General features: G+C 34.2%; 1 protein-coding gene across 1 annotated transcript; it reads left to right on the top strand.

Annotated features, from left to right (window-relative positions):
- Positions 1–9,261: 9,261 nt before the first annotated feature.
- LOC101888095 (longitudinals lacking protein, isoforms H/M/V) lies at positions 9,262–19,382 on the top strand. Its single transcript, XM_059127609.1, has 3 exons — positions 9,262–9,816; positions 14,725–16,014; positions 16,209–19,382. The coding sequence occupies exons 2-3, from the start codon at positions 14,902–14,904 to the stop codon at positions 17,268–17,270; spliced, it is 2,175 nt and encodes a 724-aa protein (XP_058983592.1). The 5' UTR covers positions 9,262–9,816; positions 14,725–14,901; the 3' UTR covers positions 17,271–19,382.
- The last annotated feature ends 618 nt before the right edge of the window (positions 19,383–20,000 follow it).

Below are 20,000 nucleotides of genomic sequence, written 5' to 3'. Positions count from 1 at the left end.
GCATCCAAGTCTCTTCAAATTTCACACAAACAAAACTAACGCAAGATATGTTGTATATCTGCGAACCGCTTCTGGTACCTCACGCACAAAGGGTCACAATTGTCAATATTTTTTTTCGAGAACTTCTTTTCCTATAGAGATCCCTTAGAGGGATCCCAGCCCGTAAAGGAAACATAGAAGGACTTCCATATACAGAATAATTTTTCTGGCAGTTTTCATAAATAACAAATAAAATGCATTCCCCCAGTTATAAAAATGCCAATTTTTCCTCCCATCCCTTTTGGCTTTCCATGAAACCTCCACGTCTTTGTCCATCATTTTTTTGCCTATATTATAATAGACTACAACCTGCGTCCAAGTTGGCGCACTATTACTCTGAAAATTTTAGATTTAGTGATTGGAAGTTGTACTACCAATATTCCATGAATTAAATGGCGCCCAACGTGGGGTATGACGCACAAAGGGTCACAATTTTCAAAATTTTATATGTCATAACTTGCGAACTTGTTCATTTTTTATTAAAAGCCGTTTCGAGATCTTCTTTTCATATAGAGAACCCTTAGAGGGATCCCAGCCCGTAAAGGGCACATAGAAGGACTTCCATATACAGGATAATTTTTCTGGCAGTTTTCATAAATAAAAATAAAATTCTACTAAAATTCCCCCAGTTATAAAAATGACATTTTTTCCTCCCACCCCTTTTGGCTTTCCATAAAACCTCCACGTCTTTGTCCATCATTTTTTTTGCCAATATTATAATAGACTACAACCTGCGTCCAAGTTGGCGCACTATTACTCTGAAAATTTTAGATTTAGTGATTGGATGTTATACTACCAACATTCCATGAATTAAATGGCGCCCAACGTGGGGTATGATGTTATATGAGTCTTTTATATATATTAAAGATGTATTTTATTTATACGAACCGTGGATGGTCTCTAGTGCATGGAAAGGAAACCGACAGTACTCCACATATTTAGAAGTAATTTTCTGGCAGATTTCGAACATATCAACTCATATTTCTCTTAAATGCCCTTATTTATTAACAATAAAATACCAGTTTTTCCTGTCACTTTTGGGTTCCAATAAAACCTCTATACAGCATTTCTTCATGGCCCATATTGTGACCTAAATTTCAGCGCATGATTAATTGCATTACTCTTAACAATGGAAGATTGAAACTGGTCAAAGAGAACAAGCCAAAGTGGTCAAATGCTGATGCCATTTTATTTCATCCCTTTTCCCCTTTTGCTGTTATTCGCCGCTGCATGCAGGGCAATCATCATTATCAGCCAAAAAAACAACAACTACAATGGAAATGCAATTGTAATTATTATTGTTGTTGTTGTTTACAAATAATTACAACAACATGTAATGATCCCGAAATGTTGGTCAGTCATTGTTATTGTTTTTATTGACCACGGAAAAGGTTTCTGCATGCAATTTACCGCATAAAGAGAACGGCAAGGGTGGGGGAAAAGAGTTACAATTTTTCGGTACTTTTTGGTGTTTTTCGTTTTTTTTTTCTTTGTTTTTCTGTTCGCAAAGGTGGGCGTTTACTTCTATTTCATACTGATAATTAAAAATACCACAAATATCTTCAATACGGGGTTCGTCGATGTTTGGCTGTGGCAGATCGCCAAGTTTTCATTTCGTTTTCCTTTCTGCTGATGGATGAATGACCAGTTGGCCAACTGCTGGCGTTTGTGGCTTATGGTAGGAAATTACTAATTGTAGTGGTGGCAGTGGAACATATGAAAATCAGCGGGTGATTTTATGCGTTGCGAGTGTGTGTGGATGTATGTGTGTGTTGAAAAGTTGTAATTAAAAATCTACACACATCCTGTGCGTGGCGCACAATATCTGAATCCTGGGAAGAAATGGGAAAGATTTTTTTTTGGAAGATTTATAAAACTTCAACAATTGAATGGATTTTTTTTGTGGTGAAGATTAAACTTCAACAATTGAATGGATTTTTTTTGGCGAGGATTAGACCATTTTGTGGAAGGATTTGAATAGGGAACTACGGTCAGTTCATGTCTTTGGGTACGAATGAAAATTGAATTGAATTTTGGAAATGATTCCAAGGGTTTTGTTAGAAAAAAATTAAAAATTCTTAAAATTTCCATGGAGGCTCCCTATGCCCCTCGTTGGGCGCCATGTAACAGATTTCTAAAAAAAAAGAAAACCCAAAAAAGTCTTCTTCATTCAAATGCCGTCTGGATTTTCTGGTGACGATTAGACCATTTTACGGAAGGTTATGCAGGGGATCTCGGACCAGTTCTTGACTTTGGGTACGAATGAACCTTGAATTGAATTTTGAAAATGATTCCGAGGGCAACCTCAGGCCAAATTTTGCTAGAAAAAAATTAAAAATTCTTAAAATTTCCTTGGAGGCTCCCTATGCCCCTCATTGGGCGCCATGTAATAGCTTTCTTAAAAATAGAAAACCCCAAAAAATCTTCTTCATTAAAATATCGTGTGGATTTCTTCGTGACAATTAGACCATCTTATGGAAGGTAATGCAGGGGAACTACCACCAGTTGACTTTGGGTTCGAATGAATCTTGAATTGACTCCAAGGGTTACCTCAGCCCAAATTTTAGTAGAAACAAATTTTATATTCTTAAAATTTCACACAGAGACACCCTATGCTCTTCCTTGGGCGCGATGTAACGGTCCTTTAAAAACAGAAGACCCAAAAAAGTCTTCTTCATTCAAATATCGCCTGAATTTTTGGCCCGTCGTTGGGCGCCATGTAATAACCTTCTAAAAAACAGAAAACCCCAAAAAGTCTTCTTAATTCAAATGCCGTCTAGATTTTCTGGTGACGATTAGCCCATTTTATGGAAGGTCATGCAGGGGAGCTAGGACCAGTTCTTGACTTTGGGTACGAATGAATCTTGAATTGAATTTCGGAAATGACTCCAAGGGTTACCTTAGGCCAAATTTTGCTAGAAAAAAATTAAAAATTCTTAAAATTTCCCTGGAGGCTCCCTCCCCAAAAAGTCTTCTTCATTCAAATATCGTCTGGATTTTTTGGTGCCGATTAGACAAGGACCAGTTCTTGACTTTGGGTACGAATGAACCTTGAATTGAATTTAGGAAATGATTCCAAGGGTTACTTCAGGCCAAATTTTGGTAGAAACAAATTTTATATTCTTAAAATTGTACAAAGAGACACCCTATGCTCTTCGTTGGGCGCGATGTAATGGTTTAAAAAAAAGAAGATTCAAAAGAGTCTTCTTCATTCAAATATCGCCTGAATTTTTGGCCCCTCGTTGGGCGCCATGTAAAACAGAAGATCCCAAAAAGAATTCTTCATTCATCCTGTGGATTTTTGTGACGATTAGATAATTTTGTGGAAGAGAATGCAGGGGATCTGGGACCAGTTCTTGAATTTAGGTACGAACGAACCTAGAATTTAATTTCGGAAATGACAAGGGTTTCCTCAGTCCAAATTTTGGTAGAAAAAAAATTAAAAATTCTTAAATTTTCTGTAGGGGCTCCCTATGCCCCTCGTTGGGCGCCATGTAATAGCCTTCTAAAAAACAGAAAACCCCAAAAAGTCTTCTTCATTCAACTATCGTCTGGATTTTTTGGTGACGATTAGACAATTTTATGGTAGGCTATGCAAGGGAGCTAGGATCAGTTCTTGACTTTGCCTACGAATGATTCTTTAATTGAATTTTGGAAATTACTCCAAGGGTTACCTCAGCCCAAATTTTGGTAGAAAAAAATTAAAAATTCTTAAAATTTCCCTGGAGGCTACCAATGCCTCTCGTTGGGCGCCAAAAATAAAAAAGTTTAACAAGAATGCAAATCATGTGTTATGAATTCGAAATTATTACACAAATCGTTATTGGGAAATAATTATTGAAGAACTCCCATAGAACTCCCATCAAAACTACGAGACATAAGCTTGTTCCAGAACCTGCAGGAATCTACTAGTTTTTCTATTTATTTACGATATTATAAAGAAAAAATCGGTTATCGTAGTAAAAAACTTTTACACTCTTGTAGTTTTCGAACAGACCCTAGAGTTTTCAGAAATAATATAGGTTGATCTTAAAAGAGTTCGATAGCTGAGTTCCCAATTTGGATGAATTTGCAAACTTGGACTTTGACCTTATAAAGGATGACTACATTTACTTCCTGCAACTACCTGTTTTTCCAAAACTGTCAATTCCTTTTCTTCCAAAGAACCCTCAAAATAATTATGAAAATTAATATTTAACCCCTTTTTCGATTAGCTGACCTTAAAAATTGTCATCGGTATCTTCTTGCCACAGCATAAGAAGGGGTTGGGAGGATTAATTTTTTGCCTAACATAATTTATGCAAAATTTCGGAAAACATGTCAAGAATTTTGCATTCTTATGCAAATTTGTGGGATTTTGCCGAAAACCCAACTTTAAGACATTAAATAATCGAAGATAGAAAATTTGAAATGTCGTTAAAATAAGAAGGCAGCTGGGAGGAGAAATTTGCCTGAAGGAGTGTCTGAGGAAAAGGGGTATTCCTATGGAAATTGATGGATGATGGGTAAAAGAAATCTATGCAAAAATATACGTTACATTTCCATGTGAGGTGATATATTAGAACATAGACTTCAATCATCGAATAGTTCTGCAAAAAAATATTCCAAATTTTCAAAATCTCTAAAGTTAATTTAAATTTCGATATTATTTCTGAATTTATATTATAATTCTTCGAATAATATTTGACTATATTGATGCAAAGAGACTTTTATAGCTTGAATTGAGTAACATTTTTATGACTTTGCAATTTTTGGCCGCAAAAATTATGTTTCGGTAATCTCGCTCGAAATTATTTTGTGGGAAACTGATATTTCAAAATTCAAAAACATTATACCTTGCTGTCCAGCAACTGCCTTTTTTCAATTTTTTTTCTTCACGAGGTACTTTATTGTTGTGACAGGTTCCACCCTTGATTTTTTTAAAATACCTGTTCCCGAAAACTATAAACATTTTTTCTTTCTCTTCTTATATTCCTAGAGCTCAATAAAGATTTCGGTGTCTTGCCATATTGGCACATGAAAGGGGATACAAATTAGCAATAATTTATGCAAATTTTACAAAAACATGTCAAAAATGTTGCATTTTTATGCAAATTAGTTGTTCCTTACCTTAAACCCTACTTTAAGACATCAAAATCTATAGAGACAGAGTATTAGGTAAAGGGTTAAAATTGCAATGCAGCTGAGCATAGAAAACAATAATTGTAAATCGATGGACATCGGTAACCCGATACAGAATTGTATGTTGATGAAGAATATACACAAACGGAATAAAAAACCTTATACACCCTCCATACTATGATGGTATTTTTTAATATTATTTTTTATTTATCTATGCCCTTCGTTGGGCGCCATATTAAGTTTTTTTTAATCACATTAGGATACCTTTAAAATACCTTCTTAAAAAGAAGAAAAGAAGATCTATTTCTTCGAAAACATACCACCAATTTTTGGGCAGACTTTTTTACATGGCGCCCAACGCGGGGCATATGGAACAAAAATCGAAATGAAAGAAATTAATGTTTTTGAATAATTATTTCAAAATTAGTTTTTATGCATGTTTTACAATAAATAATCACCTGGTGGGACCAGGAGTCCAATGTGCACCTCTTTGAATTCTAAATCTAAATTCGTGCATCTAACAACTGACAGATATCTAATAGTTTTAAATCAGATATATTTATATATTTAAGTTTATATTTCCACGGTATATCAAAAAAAAAATATTTGCATCGATTTTCCCAAAAAAAAAACAAGTAAAATAGTGTCAGTCGATTTTGCCGACAAATGTATACCCCCAGCCTTGAGTTATAATTCAAATATTTATGAGGGAGGCTGCGAAGCAGTTGGCCAGTATTTACCAATTAGTATGTAAACTAAAACTGATATAAATATTACAACGTGCCAGATTTGGACTATATCTACTACTTCCTATACTTTATATGATATAGGTGCACATTTTTGGAAAATGTGGAAAAATGCGTGAGGTAACACATATAGCGGACCGAAGTATTAAATTTTCATACTTCATCTAATACAGGTACATACTTCATCTAATACGTTCAAAATTTGAAGGAAATCGAACTTTTATATCCAATTTTATGCCAAATCAGAAATTCCGATAAATTCCATATTCATATCAGATTTCTGATTAAGAGAAATACTTAGATATAGCAAGTTGTAAAGAGTCGCCGACTTGTTTCGCAAGTTATGACAGATAAAAGTATTGAAAATTGTAACCCTTTGTGGGTGAGGTACCAGAAGGGGTTCGCAGATATATATCATCTTCACAACATATCTTGTGTTAGCAAAATTGTTTGTATGTGTGAAATTTGAAGAGAGTTGAAAGCTTATTTCGCCTTCATTGAGCGTTTTGTTTTTCAAAATCTTGAATTCTATGTGGGGCAAGTACCAGAAGCAATGATCCAATCTCTACCATCTTTGTAGCATATCTTGTGTTAATGAAAATATTAAGATGTACCAAGTCTGAATGGAATCGGATGTTAATTTTGAGTTTTTTCTAACTTCGTGAACATTCAGAATTTTAACCCTTTGTGGGGGAGGTACCAGAAGGAGTGGATCGATATATCCCATCTTTACACCAGACTTTGTGTAAATAAAAATATAATGATGTGTGAAATATGAAGTTAATGGGATGCTTATTTCGGATTTTATAATTGTTTTGTTTATTCAAAATTTTGACCCTTTGTGGGCGAGGTACCAGAAGGAATGGCCCGATCTCAACCATCTTTGTAACATATCTTGTGTTGATAGAAATATAGATATTTGTCAAGTCTGAATGTAATCGGATTCAAAATATTGACTCATTGTGGGGGAGATACCAGAAGGAATGGACGACCTATATTGCCCATCTCCGAACTCGATCTAATTTTGACAATAATATTACGATGTACCAAGTTTGGATCAAATCGAATACTCCCTTCGAGAGTTATCGTGCGCACCAGCCAGCCAGACAGACGGACGGACGGACATCGCCAGATCGACTCAAAATGTCCTGAAACAGATTTGGTCCAAAGAGACCTAGGGTCTAACACCGTTATTTCCATGAGGCGCATTTTGGCCGTTATGCCCTCTCTAGCCATATGGCTTAGGGTATAAAAAATACCATTTAGGATAGAGCTATGAAATTTGACAGAAATCTTTTGATGTGGATGTGCCACACTCATTGGTACGGAAAATGTCCAATTTTGGAATAGTGCACTTGTAAGGATAACTTCGATTTCTAGTGCTTTTTAGTTTTGACCACGTTTTCCAAATAGTTTTTATTTTTGCAGGATCTGGAACAAAGCCAATATTTTTTGTTTTAATTTTCTATTTCTATTTCCTATTTGGCAAAAAAAGACAATGCAATACAACTTTTTGCAATTTCCGAAAGAAAGAAGATACATTCGTTTATAATCTGATAAAAAAAGAAAAAAAATAGGAAGTAAATATCATTAGGAATTTGAAATAAATCTACCAGCATTTCATTGCTTATTTCCACCATTTGTAGATTAGTATTTAAAATTCATCAAAACAAACCCCAAACTACAAAAAAGCCCTCCAGCTATTTTTACAATGAATTTTAGAGAGCACTTCCAGCCAAACTAACCACCAGAAATTCAATAAATGAGAAACAACAATAACAATGATCATGAATAAATTATAAAAAATTTGCCTAATGAATTGACAAATAATAGAAAAAATAAAAAAGCAATTGCCGAAATGCATTCAAAAAAGGGTAGTTCAAGAAAAATTACAAAAAATATTAATTTTGAATATTATTTTATTATAAAATTCATGTTTTTCATACATCTTTTAGGGCCCTACCTAACTTCAATATTCCAACACACACACATATACCATGAAACACCAGTTTGAGAAAATCGTACGCAACAAACGCAGCAAAAAAGCAGAAAGAAATTATGATGACGGAAACCCTTTTTTTACTGGTGTTCCAATAAAAAAAAAACCTGCATAAACCGGCTTTATGTGAAAAAAAAACAACACAAAAAAACTATGCTGTGATAGAGAAAATGACTGTACAATAAAATAGAAGAAAAAACACATAACAAAAAATGACTGCAGCAAAAACAACAACCACATGCATTCAACGAGCCTGTGATAATAGACCTATCTACAATACACACACACATAGTTAAAACTCTTATTGGTGTGTGGTGAAAAAAACGCAATGAACTAACGAAAAAAATAAAAAAAAAACTACACAGTGTGAACGCACTCTACGCGCAAATGTGGGTGCCCCCCTTAGACGCAATAACAGCACAACACCAACCACACCACATAAACAAGAAAAAAACAACAAAAAAATATGCCTAGGTTTTTTTACGCATTTCGTACGCAATAATCACATACGCGTGTGTGAGTGGGTCTGAAATGCACATTTTTTTACTTACTTACTCCACCCTCCTTTTCTAACACCCTCAGAGACATATCTAACGGCCTTATCTCTCTCTGTTTGCCTATAAAGAAAACAACAACAAAATTCCATAAAAAACAAAGCAAAAAAAACTGCATTACATGAGTGTTGGAGAAAGTGCATGATCATGGCTTAAACCAGAAAGAGAAAACATGCTCTCCTTCTCTCACACACACACGCACTCTCAACACAACACTCTTAACAAATCTATGGCTTGCACATTCCCCTTTGCAAGGATGAGAAACTGAATGACTTGAGAAACTGTTATAAAGTATCACAGTTTTGTAAGCCATGAGAGGGTGAGTGAGAGCATAAATGAGCATAGGCAAAGAGTCGTGTGTGTGTGTGCTATGCCCTGTGTGCGTTTGGTTGGTTGGGTGACCATACTCTGTTGTTGTAAAGGGCATGCGTTCAATGTGCAGTTTTACAACTTCCCCTTTTGTTAATGGATTTGTAGAATGTAGAAGATTTTCCTGTTACATTGAGAGCGAGAGCAGGGAGAGTATGATGTGTGTGAGTGCGTAGTTTTTTGTTGTTGTTTGAATTTCTTGTGTGTGCTTTGTTTTTGTTTTTCCCATTTAGTTTTCCCCTGTTTTCCATGGCCCTTGGAGTTGTGTTGACTGGACAGACATTTGAGATATTAGATTTGTGTGTGCCGTTTCTTGTTATTGTTGTTGTTATTGCTGTTTTGGGTCTCTGAGAGGGTTTTTTCTTTGGCTGCGTTGCGTTTTTCAAATGGTGATAACTGGCTGCGTGTCTGAATGACTTTATGCATGCATTGGCAGACTACATTTATTCCACTTCGAACTCTCGAATCTGCAACAACGCAACGGTGTCGCAGTTTTTCACAAATTCGAATCTTAAAACTAAAAATCTAAATCTAAGTGAATTATTACAAAAAAAATATACATTACAAACATACATTTAAAGAAAAATTATTTGCTCACAATCAAAAAGAGAACAGCAAAAAAAAATCAAGTGATAACAAAACTTAATTGGATTACCCAGAATTTTGGAGAAAACCAGCAGAGGATTACCAGTCATCAACCATAACTAAAGTTATAAAAAAGAATTTTTAAAAATCGAAACAAGTGTTTTCAAGTGCAATTTTTTCGAAATCACAAACACATCAAAAATTTAACAAAACCTTGAACATTCCACACTCAGTATTTTGTTTTATTTTGGCATTATTTTGATTTTAATTTTTTTGGCTCTACTCGAGTGTGTGTACAAAATTTGTTAATCCAAAAAAGAGGAAAAATTGAGAAAACAAGTTTTCAATTTTGTTATGAAATTGGAAAATTAAGAGAAACCACAAAAAATACACAATAAAAAAGGTAAGTGTGAAAAAGTTAAAAAAAAAAAAATAATATTAGAAAAAAAAATAATAACACATAAAATGGTCAAGAAAAATTTTTGGGGGGATATTTTAGCAAAATTTAAATACAAAAATATTTTTTTAAACTAAAAAAAAAATTATTGCAAAATGTAATTTTGAATTATTTTATGAAAAAAATTCCCACACACGTTTTCAACTATTTTTTGCATTTCCGACATTTTTAGAAGTAAAAATAAATAAAGCAAAAATTAAAAAAAAGTTAAAATAATTAAAAATAAAAAAATACTTTTTATTAAAAAATACAAAAAAATATTCCAACACAAATAAAAACATATTTTTTTTATCCATAAAAATCAACAAAAGTTAGTACTTTTAAAATATTTTGATTTCAATTTTTTTGCGTGAAAAATACAAATTTCCCTCCAAGGGAAATTTTTGTTTTTGCCAATTTTTTAACAATTTTTACATTTTTAATAACTACAACAACAAAAAAAACAAAAAAATGCATTTTATGCAAAAAAATAAAACTTTCCCTTTTGGGAAATTTTTAGGGAAATTTTTGTTTTTCATCAAATTTCATATTCTGCATTAAAATAAAACCAAATCTCTAAGAATTTTTGAATTTGAGGCATAAACAAAAATTTCCCACCAAGGGAAATTTTTATTTTTCTCACTAAAAAAATTAAAATACAATTTATTAAAATACTTTTTTTTTTTTTTTGATAATATTGAGGAATAAATTTAATATTTGATTGGTTTTTATTATTAATTTTTTATTTATTTATTTATTTATTATTATTTATTTATTTTTTTTTTTTATTTGCCATTTTTCCAAAAATCTATTTTAATTTTTCCCATTTTTTATATTTTTTGCTTTATCGAAAACCCCATTCCTCCAAAACTCCAAGCACCACTTGATGGCTAACCTTCAGTTTTGATTTTTTTTCTCAATGCCTCTCCATGCATAAATATTCTCGTTTATTATTACAAATTCAATTCAATTCGGTATAACTTCAATTTGCTACCTTGATTGGCCCTTTTACGAATCAAGCTAAGCCAGACCACAAAATTTTTGAAACCTTGAAAATGCTCTTTGCATTTACAACAATGTAAATCTAGACAGGCTTTGTTGTAATGAAAAAAATACACCAAAAAATTTCGCCACACAACCGGTTTAAGTTACAGCAAAATCCAAGTCATTACAAATTTGACACGTATGGCGCTGGCTCGCTCCCTCTCGCAATGTGATTTTTTTCGATTTTCCATACCCACAACCAAAATAGAAATAACCTTCGGCAAGTTTGGCTACTCCCCAAAAACGATATTCATAACAAAACCAGCGTGTTTTGCATTCAAATGTAAACAGAAGCTTTGGTGATAAAACTGCAATATGGAGCTTTGATACACGAAAAGCTTTTTGTAATACAATTTATGCAAAGAGGAAGAGAGGGAAAGAGAGAGAGAAAGAGATTCAAATAAAAATCAATTATCAAATGCTGATCGTTGTGTTATTGCAGCTTTTTTTGACGTTTATTGCTCTCTTCCTCTCATTTGTTTTGTAGGGTTGCCAAATGTTGTAATTTGTTGGGGGATTAATGATTTCCTTAAGGTGTTAACATTTTTTGACTTTTTGGGCTACCAATTTTCTTTCTTCCTTTCTTCTTTGTAACTAATCCCCTTATGTGGACAAAGACTTAAAAATTATTGACTCCTTTTGTAACAAAATTGTGTCATTTTTCAAAACTCAAATGTGTGTGTGTGTCCAATTGTTGCACCACTGCTTGCTTGCTTGCCTGCCTACCTGCTCCGGGTTCCCACATTTCCAATTGCCCAAGCAACCTGTCCTTATCAATAATGCAGTTTTTGTTTGCTGGCTGGCTGGATGACTACGCACCACAGGGTTTCCTTTTTCTTTTGTTTCATGGCGTCAGAGTAAAGAAAAAATCTCTTATCTTTTGTCAAAAATTGAGAATTGAAAGAAAGAAAGAAACGAAATTTATCCCCTGATGAGATTTCCCTACTTTTCAATCTTTTTCAATAAATAATAAAAATTGCACAATAGAGGCCGATTTGCTGCAAGGTTGCAGGCTGGCAGGCAGGTTGATCTCTATCGTCATCATTGTCAGGCCATTAATAATGCTGTCAGCCTTTTCTTCTTTGTCATATTCCAGGGGTGGAGGAAAAGAACAAATGATCGCCAAAAATTTTTGAAAGTGAAATCTTCTTTTCGTCGTCCAATATTTTTCTTTTCTAGGGTCATATCATTTACATTCTTTGAAATGGCAAATATTTCTTGGTTTTTCTATTGAAATTCGATATTTTGCAAAAAGGAAAGATGTGTAAATATTTGTAAAGAATTGCAAAAATTGAATTTAGAATCCATTATGATGTCAAATTTAATGGATTTTATTGGAAAATTTGAAAATGAGAAGGAGGGAGAGAGGTTAATGGCCTCGGAAAAAAACATAAGATCCAAAAAAACCACAAAAATCTAAGAATTTTGAAATATTTATAATTTTATTGAATTGTATTTTGAAATGCTTCATATTAAATTCAATGGATTTTATTTGAAAATTTGGAAATGAGAAGAAGGGAAAACGGTTAATGGCCTCTGAATAAAACATTTGATTCAAAAAGTGTCTGTTAATTTTTAGCCCAAACCCCGAAGATTTTTAGAAAATTTAAACTTTTTTTGAATATTTTAAATAGTTTTTCAGAAGAACTGATCATCAAATTGTGAATACTTGCCATTAACCTATCCTCACTTTCAACAAATCGCTCAAAATTTACAAAAATATCACTTTTTCAAACAATTTTTTAAAAATCATTTCCTTTTTTTTTCAATATTTGGAGGCAAATTTGGATCATTTCATAAAGCAATTGTCAAAACTTGAGATTTTCTTGATATAATCTAACCTCAATTTTTGGTAAAAATTCACTAAAACAGGAAAAAAAATTTAAACAGTTTTCTTAAAATTGGAACAATTCTCCTTGAAATCTATAAAAATATTGCCATAAATTGCATTTTTTTAACTTAAGTTCCTCCTACCTTCCAGTAATCTAACTTAACCTCAAATTCAATAAATCGCCTAAAATTTAAAAAAAAAATCTCATTTCAAAACTATTTTCTTAATACTAATTTGAATATAATGCCAAAAAAGCATATTTTCATTTTAAAACCTTTAAAAATTTGGAGATAAATTTATATATTTTTATAAAGAAATTGCCGAAACGTGGTATTTTCCTGCCAAAACCTAACCTCACTTGTCATAAATTGGCAAAATTTTGTGTTTTATCATCTATGTTCTAAATCTGAAGGAGTTTAATCTGGCAAAAATCTCAAAAATAAAACATTTTGACAAGATAAATCATAAATCAGACATAATAAATCATATCGACTAATTTAAAGGCAAAGTATTAGCTTTTCACAAAGAAAACCTAACCTCACTTATTATAATTTGTCAAAAACTTTACATTTCCCAAATATTTTCTAAATTTATAGTACGTTTAAATTCTTTCTGGAGTAGTTTAGCCCGGCAAAAAAAAAATAATTGGAATTTTTTGACAAAAATTACCTTAAAATTTCGAAAAATATAAAATTTAGAGGCAAAGTTGTAGCTTTTCAAAGAGAATTTAAAAAAAAATGTGATATTCTTCTTCTAATACCTAACCTAACTTATCATAAATTGGCAAAACCTTGACATTTCTCAACTATTTTTTTAAAGTTATAATACGTTTACGCCCTTATGTAGAAGATTTACTTGGTATTATTTGAAAAAATTACCCAAATTTTAAAAGAAAATGAAAATTTTTGAGGTTTTTGATTCTTAACGTATTCTATCAAAATTGGGAATGTGAAAACAATTTTAAAATTGCCAAAAAAGATCGCTTATCCTTTCTCTTCCCGGAAATGTTCTTTTTGCCTTTACCGATCACCACCACATGTCTGCCTGCCAGTTTTTGCGGTCTTCTGGGCGCCATATTTTTGATAAACATTTCTAAAAATAACTTCAAAAAAAATTGCCACTGAGTTACGCCCCTGCTGAGCATGGCATGTGTTGTGAGAATGCATTTTCATGCACTTTTTAATGCTCACATGGCATATTTGCAGGCATTTCTTCAAAAAAAGGAACAAAATATGGTTAACATATGGCATGGCGGTGGCAACAATATTAACGGCACACTTGAGATATGAGGGAGAGCGTGCAAGAGCAAATGCAAAACCAATAACAATGCAATTGCAAATGCAGCTCTCTTTCGTTTAATGACAAATAGGGTGGCCATGCAGTTACAAAAAAATTAAGGGCAAAAAAGGTTTTTTTTTTTTTAATTGGAATTTCATGTCCATCATTCTTGAACATATGGCGGCCTTGTCATTTGAGTAAGCAGCTCTTGAGAAATCATTAACGCACACACTCACACACATTTGGCAAATATGTACTCCATTTAATGTGTGCGAGTGGCGCTCGTGTTTAAGTAGCCAAATTTTTTGGTATAACCAACCTGCTTTAAAAAAATACGCACAAAACTCACCCCAAAAAGTGAAAGCGAACAGGACATGGAATTCTAAAGAAATCTACCCCCACTTTTTTATGGCATAAAAACGTGCTTATTTTGCCCAAAAAAATACAGCAAAAAAAAAACAAAACAACAAGGAAGCGAAAGCTGAAAACAAAACAAAGGCGGCAAAAAAATTGCCTGCCAAAGTTTATCGCCATGGTTTGGGGGATGTTTCAGGACCAGCACATAAAAAACACACATATACACATTTTATTATGTTTGGAAATTTTAAAATGTACAGCAAAAATTTATGCAAATTTCTTTTTTCATTTCAAAACTATTTTAAGGTTATGTTTTGTTTTGCAAAATTTTATTAATTTTCTGTTTTTTCTCTGTTTCTTTTTAGCCCTTATTTTCTAAAATCAGTGAATAAATAAATTCCGCAAAACTGGCTCTCAAAATTCGCAAACAATTTGCCCATCAAGCTTTTGGTAATTTCCCACCCGAGGATTTTCCCAGCGGCAACGATCTGAGATCGACATCGCCCACACCCCACAGCCGTTCGAGCAGCAGCCACAACAACATGGGTGGTCCACCAGCTACCTCTAATCCCGCCACATCATCATCGGGCCATCCCGAGGGCCAGACATACTGTTTGCGCTGGAATAATCACAAATCAAATTTAATTGAAATTCTCGATGCCCTCATCAAGGTGGAGAGCTATGTCGACTGTACCATTGTGGTCGATGATCAGGTACAATTCAAGGCCCATCGTGTGGTTTTGGCTGCCAATTCACCATATTTCCAATCCATACTGCAGGATATGCCCATGGACCACTGTAGCATAATATTCCCCGGCGTTAAGGCCTTTGAAATGCGTGCCCTCTTGGAGTATATGTATACGGGAGAGGTGAATGTCACCCAAAGTCAAATACCCAAAATTATGCGCATTGCCGAAGAGTTGGAGGTCAAGGGCCTGTTCGATATGGCCGATTTAAAGGAGAAATTCCACAAGCTAAGCGAAGAACATGCCGAACGCACAGCCAATAATCCCTATGCCAATACATCGGCACCTAGTAATCCCTACTCTTCGGTGAGCACATCGTCGGCGGCAACCCCGCAACAAACCACCAAACACAATGATAATGAAAATTATCATCACAATTCCTCCTCCGTGATCTCTACCTCATCGAATATTTCACCCTCGGCTGCGCCGTCCTCATCCTCCTCACCGCCCTATAGTAATTACAAATCTCCCTATACCAGTCTGTACAGCAAATCTCCGGCTGCAAATCAATCAAATAACAACTCACCCGCCCAATCGACCCAACAGACACCCACTCACAACAACAACAACAACAATGCCTCGGCTTCGGAACGTTCAGGACAATGGGCCATGTCACCATCGGCTGCTGCGGCCGCTGCTATGTTGAGTTCTGTCTATGAATCTGCACCCGACATGAATCCCCTGAAACGCAAGAAACTTTCCTCAATCTCTTCGATGCTCATGAATCGTGATACTCCAATTTTACGCAACGTTTTGGCTCAGGCAAATCCCGCTGACTCCTCGCAGCCAATGCCCCTCATGATGCCTACCTCGGGTGGCAAGGGTGAGAAAATGAGCTCCACACCCAGCAGCATGGAAAAGGGCAATGGCAATCACAGTTTCAATGGTTCCGATTACAGTAATGATAAGGTAAGAGATTGTTTTTCGATTTTTGACGTTTCTTTTTCTCGGTCAAGAGATTTTTTTTTCTATTTCAAAATTTGTCAATTTTCTCTCTGACAAACTTCAGATTTTACTCTATCTCTCTCTGAAAATTTAAAATTATTGGATTTTCTCTCTCCTTGATGACGTCATACTAATTTCCTCCCTCTCTTTTTTTACAGTTAAAATATCCCGATGAACCCCATTCGCCCTACACGGATCGCTCGTTCGAAGATGAAAGTTTCGACCAAAAAGGCAACTATTCGAATAACTTTGGCAACAATGGCAATCAAAAACCCGAATGGAAGCGTTACAAGCAGTACACACGCAATGACATTATGTCCGCCATTCAGTGTGTGCGCGATGGCATGAGTGCTCTGCAAGCTTCTCGTAAATTTGGCGTTCCCTCTCGTACCCTATACGATAAGGTCAAGAAGTTGGGCATTACCACTGGCCGTCCCATGAATCGTACCATGAAACGTAGCCCCAGTAATGTTGAATCTCCGGCCGCATTTCCATTTGCCCATGGTTATGGTCAGGCAGCAGCTGCGGCCATGCATGAGGCGGTGGCTCGTGAGGAGCGGGAAATGAAGGAGCATCATCGTAATTCTGAGCATCATCACATGGCTGCCACAATTCCACACCCAGCCGCCGCTCTTTTAGACCCCGCCTTCTTGCAACAGGCCTTGGAAAATCGTGGTGGTGATATTGCCGGCCGAGAGGCCCTACATGCCATGGCCTTGGCTGCAGCTGCCCATGCTGCTGCCAATCGCATGTCAGCCAGTCCGGGACCAAATGGTAATGCTGTGCGTTCACCAAGTCCCAACAGCTTTTCGCTGAAATATGGCAACATGCGTAATGCTGTGGAACAGGAATTCCTGGAACGTCATGAAATGGAAAGGGAACGTGAAATGGAACGCGAGCGTGAACGTGAAAGAGATTTGGAACGGGAGCAGGAAGAGGAAGAACATGAGCGTAGCAATGAGGAACGTGAACGTGAAGCAGACGATCATGTTGAGGACTTGTCATTGGCCCGTAAAGCTGCCCACACCCCAGTCGATTCGGGACGTCCCAGATCTGAATCACCCTTCTCGCCCACCACCACAAACAATGGTGATGACAAATCCGTTATTATGTCCACCAAATTGCCAGCCAGCCAACAATCCACGGCGGAAAATGATAGCTTCATTCATGAATCCAAACTGAAGCGTGAGGTAATAATCGATGATGTTAGAGCTGACTGATTGATGCTGACCATGGCTTGGCAATATGCGGCCGATACATGTTATGATGCATTATTCTCTTCGCGTTAGTTTAACACGGCACGGCAACTCTGCCTTCAATGTGGGGAGCTGCTGGCAAAGAGGTGAATATAGTTTAAGAAGGTTGGCAATTCCATGCCCACACAGATAACGGTCAATGGCGTTTTGTGGGTACATAGGGTTGCCATGTGATTATTTATTATTAAAAACCTGGGGGAGAAATGTTGCAAATTCCTAGGAGCCATTTCTTTTATGTAAATTATTATTTTTTTTAAACCAGAGTGCAATAGGAGTTTTTTTATTTTCAGGTTTTAGTTTCAGGGACGTTAAACGTAGTTTTGTTGTTCTCTCTCTTTTTTTAATTATTTTCCTTTTGAAACACGGTTTTCCACGAGAAAAACGTCATGTCGGTACATTAGCTTTACTTTAAACAACAAAATGTATATTCCTAAAAAAGCAAGAGATCCAAAATGGATCCATGTAAAATAAAAGGGCGGAAAATAATACTTTGTTTATAGGAAATATTCTTCAACTCTCTCTCTTTCAATGCACAATATTTTCTTCAAATTCAAATGGAATACTGCACTTTTTTTCGTATTAGGATAAGAACATAAGAATAGCAAAAAAAATATGAAAGATTTAAATTCGTTTGTTATTATTAAAATATCACCGTGTGCCTAAAACAAGACAAGAAATTTTAACAAAAAAAATATAAAATTAAAAAAATTCCTAAAATAGGGAATAACTTTTAGATATAGGTTAGCTGTTTAAGGTTAAGATAACTGGGAAAAGAAATGAAACATAAAACCATGCCATAACTATCACTCACCTCACGCCCCAAAATGTTAGCGCTAAGCCCTTGCTTAATATTATTATAGCCACTGAAAGACTGATAACAAGGGCTCAAACTAAGCTAAAATCTAATTAAGTAACAACAACAAAAACAGAAAAGAGGCTCAATATTCTATAGAATTAAAGAAACACAACAAAATTACTTACCTAGCTCATGTAATCTAATCAAAAGGGGAGTAAATCAATGGCAACATCATTTTAAGTGTTGCCAAACACTGCCATGTGGTGTTATTGGCAACACCTAATTTGACACCGCCAATGATTTGACATTCCCAAAAAAGAAAAAAAACAAGACAATTATATTATTATAGTTTTCTTTTTGTTATTAAACAGAGAAAAGTATGCCAGTGATTTGTTTTAAAAATCTTTTAGTTAATTTTAATTAGTTTTTGTTTTAAAAAACTCATCGAGAGAAACCCAACTACCTCAAATAATTAGCAATACAATATTATATGTAAAAAAAACAAAAAACAAAACAATAATGAAAAATATGTACAAATTAGCCTATTAAAAATATTATTATTTTTTTCATTATTTTTTAAAAAATAACTGTGTTCAATAATTTAATTTTTTTATTTTTAATTTTTTTTCCTAATTATACATAAGACTGAGACTCTTAAAAATTTATTAAACATAAAAATTCAAAACAAAAAAAATTGGAAATCTTTGAAAAACAAACAAATAACTTAACATTAAATAAGCACTTTTTAATGCACCAATAAATGTACAAAAAGAAAATATTTGAAAAAAAAAATTTATTATAATTTATAAAAAAAAAACTTCGATTTTCCAACCAACATAAAGTTGGTGTTAATAATGGAATAAAACGCTGGGGGCAATGCAATAGGCTTTCTTTAATAATTTTTTTAATTTACTTAAATTTAATTATTTTCAAAATATTTTTAGTTAATTTTTTTTACTTCTCTTAGTTTAAATTTTATTTCTTTTAATTTTGTATATAGTATTTCTTTATTTTATCTTAAGTTTTATTTCCATGTACATATAGTGATTTGTTAATTTTTCCCTTCTTCTTTTTTTATTTTATTTTGATAAAAGCAAACTATTATAAAACAATCAAATTTTTTTCCAAACATCTTGTTAGTTAAGTTTCTATTTTTAGTTACCATTTAGCTAAATTGTATGACTGAAGAAAAAGAAAAACAAAAATATTGAAAAAAAATGCAAAAAAAACACAAACAACAACAATAAAAACATTCACAAAATTATATTAAAAAAAGAAAATGATTTTTAATTGAAGTGACAGGAAATCTTCTAGGAATGAAACCCGGGACGGGAAGGCGGAAACACAGTCAACACTTTGCTTCATTTTCTTATGTCAAATTATAAAGGCCGCTAAGAAATTCTAACGCCGTTTAACTTTATAATATGCCTTCAACGAAGCGAGAAATTTGATTCTGTTTCGCGTTGAAACAACGAACATTTGTGGTTATCAAGAAGAAGCAATGTTTTTGGGAACCTGGAAATACATTTGGCACGACAAGCTCTCAGCAATCTTTTGTAGGATATTATTATTATTATCGTATCAAAGGATATGGCACAAAGCACCTCTTCTTTTTCCAGAAAGACGGCGATCTGGCAGCATCGGACTCTTTTTTGTCTTCTCCTGTATTTCCATAGCTTTCCATCGATACTTGTAACAAGTTTACATTGGAGCTTTTTGCCGAATTAACCCCCTTTATGAGGATGTATTTGGCGAAAAATCAATAGAATGTTGACCAAACCTCCGTCAGAGATTATCGTATCAAAGGATGTGTTGAAATGCACCCCTTCTTATTCCAAAAAGACGGCGATCTGGCAGCATCGGATTCTTTTCATTTCGTCTTCTGTATTTCCAGACCT

The sequence above is a fragment of the Musca domestica genome, unplaced genomic scaffold (assembly GCF_030504385.1).
Source record: "Musca domestica strain aabys unplaced genomic scaffold, Musca_domestica.polishedcontigs.V.1.1 46, whole genome shotgun sequence".
NCBI classification, from domain to species: Eukaryota; Metazoa; Arthropoda; class Insecta; order Diptera; family Muscidae; genus Musca; species Musca domestica.
The sequence above is the reverse complement of the archived record's forward strand: the minus strand, read 5'-3'. Positions and strand labels throughout refer to the sequence as shown.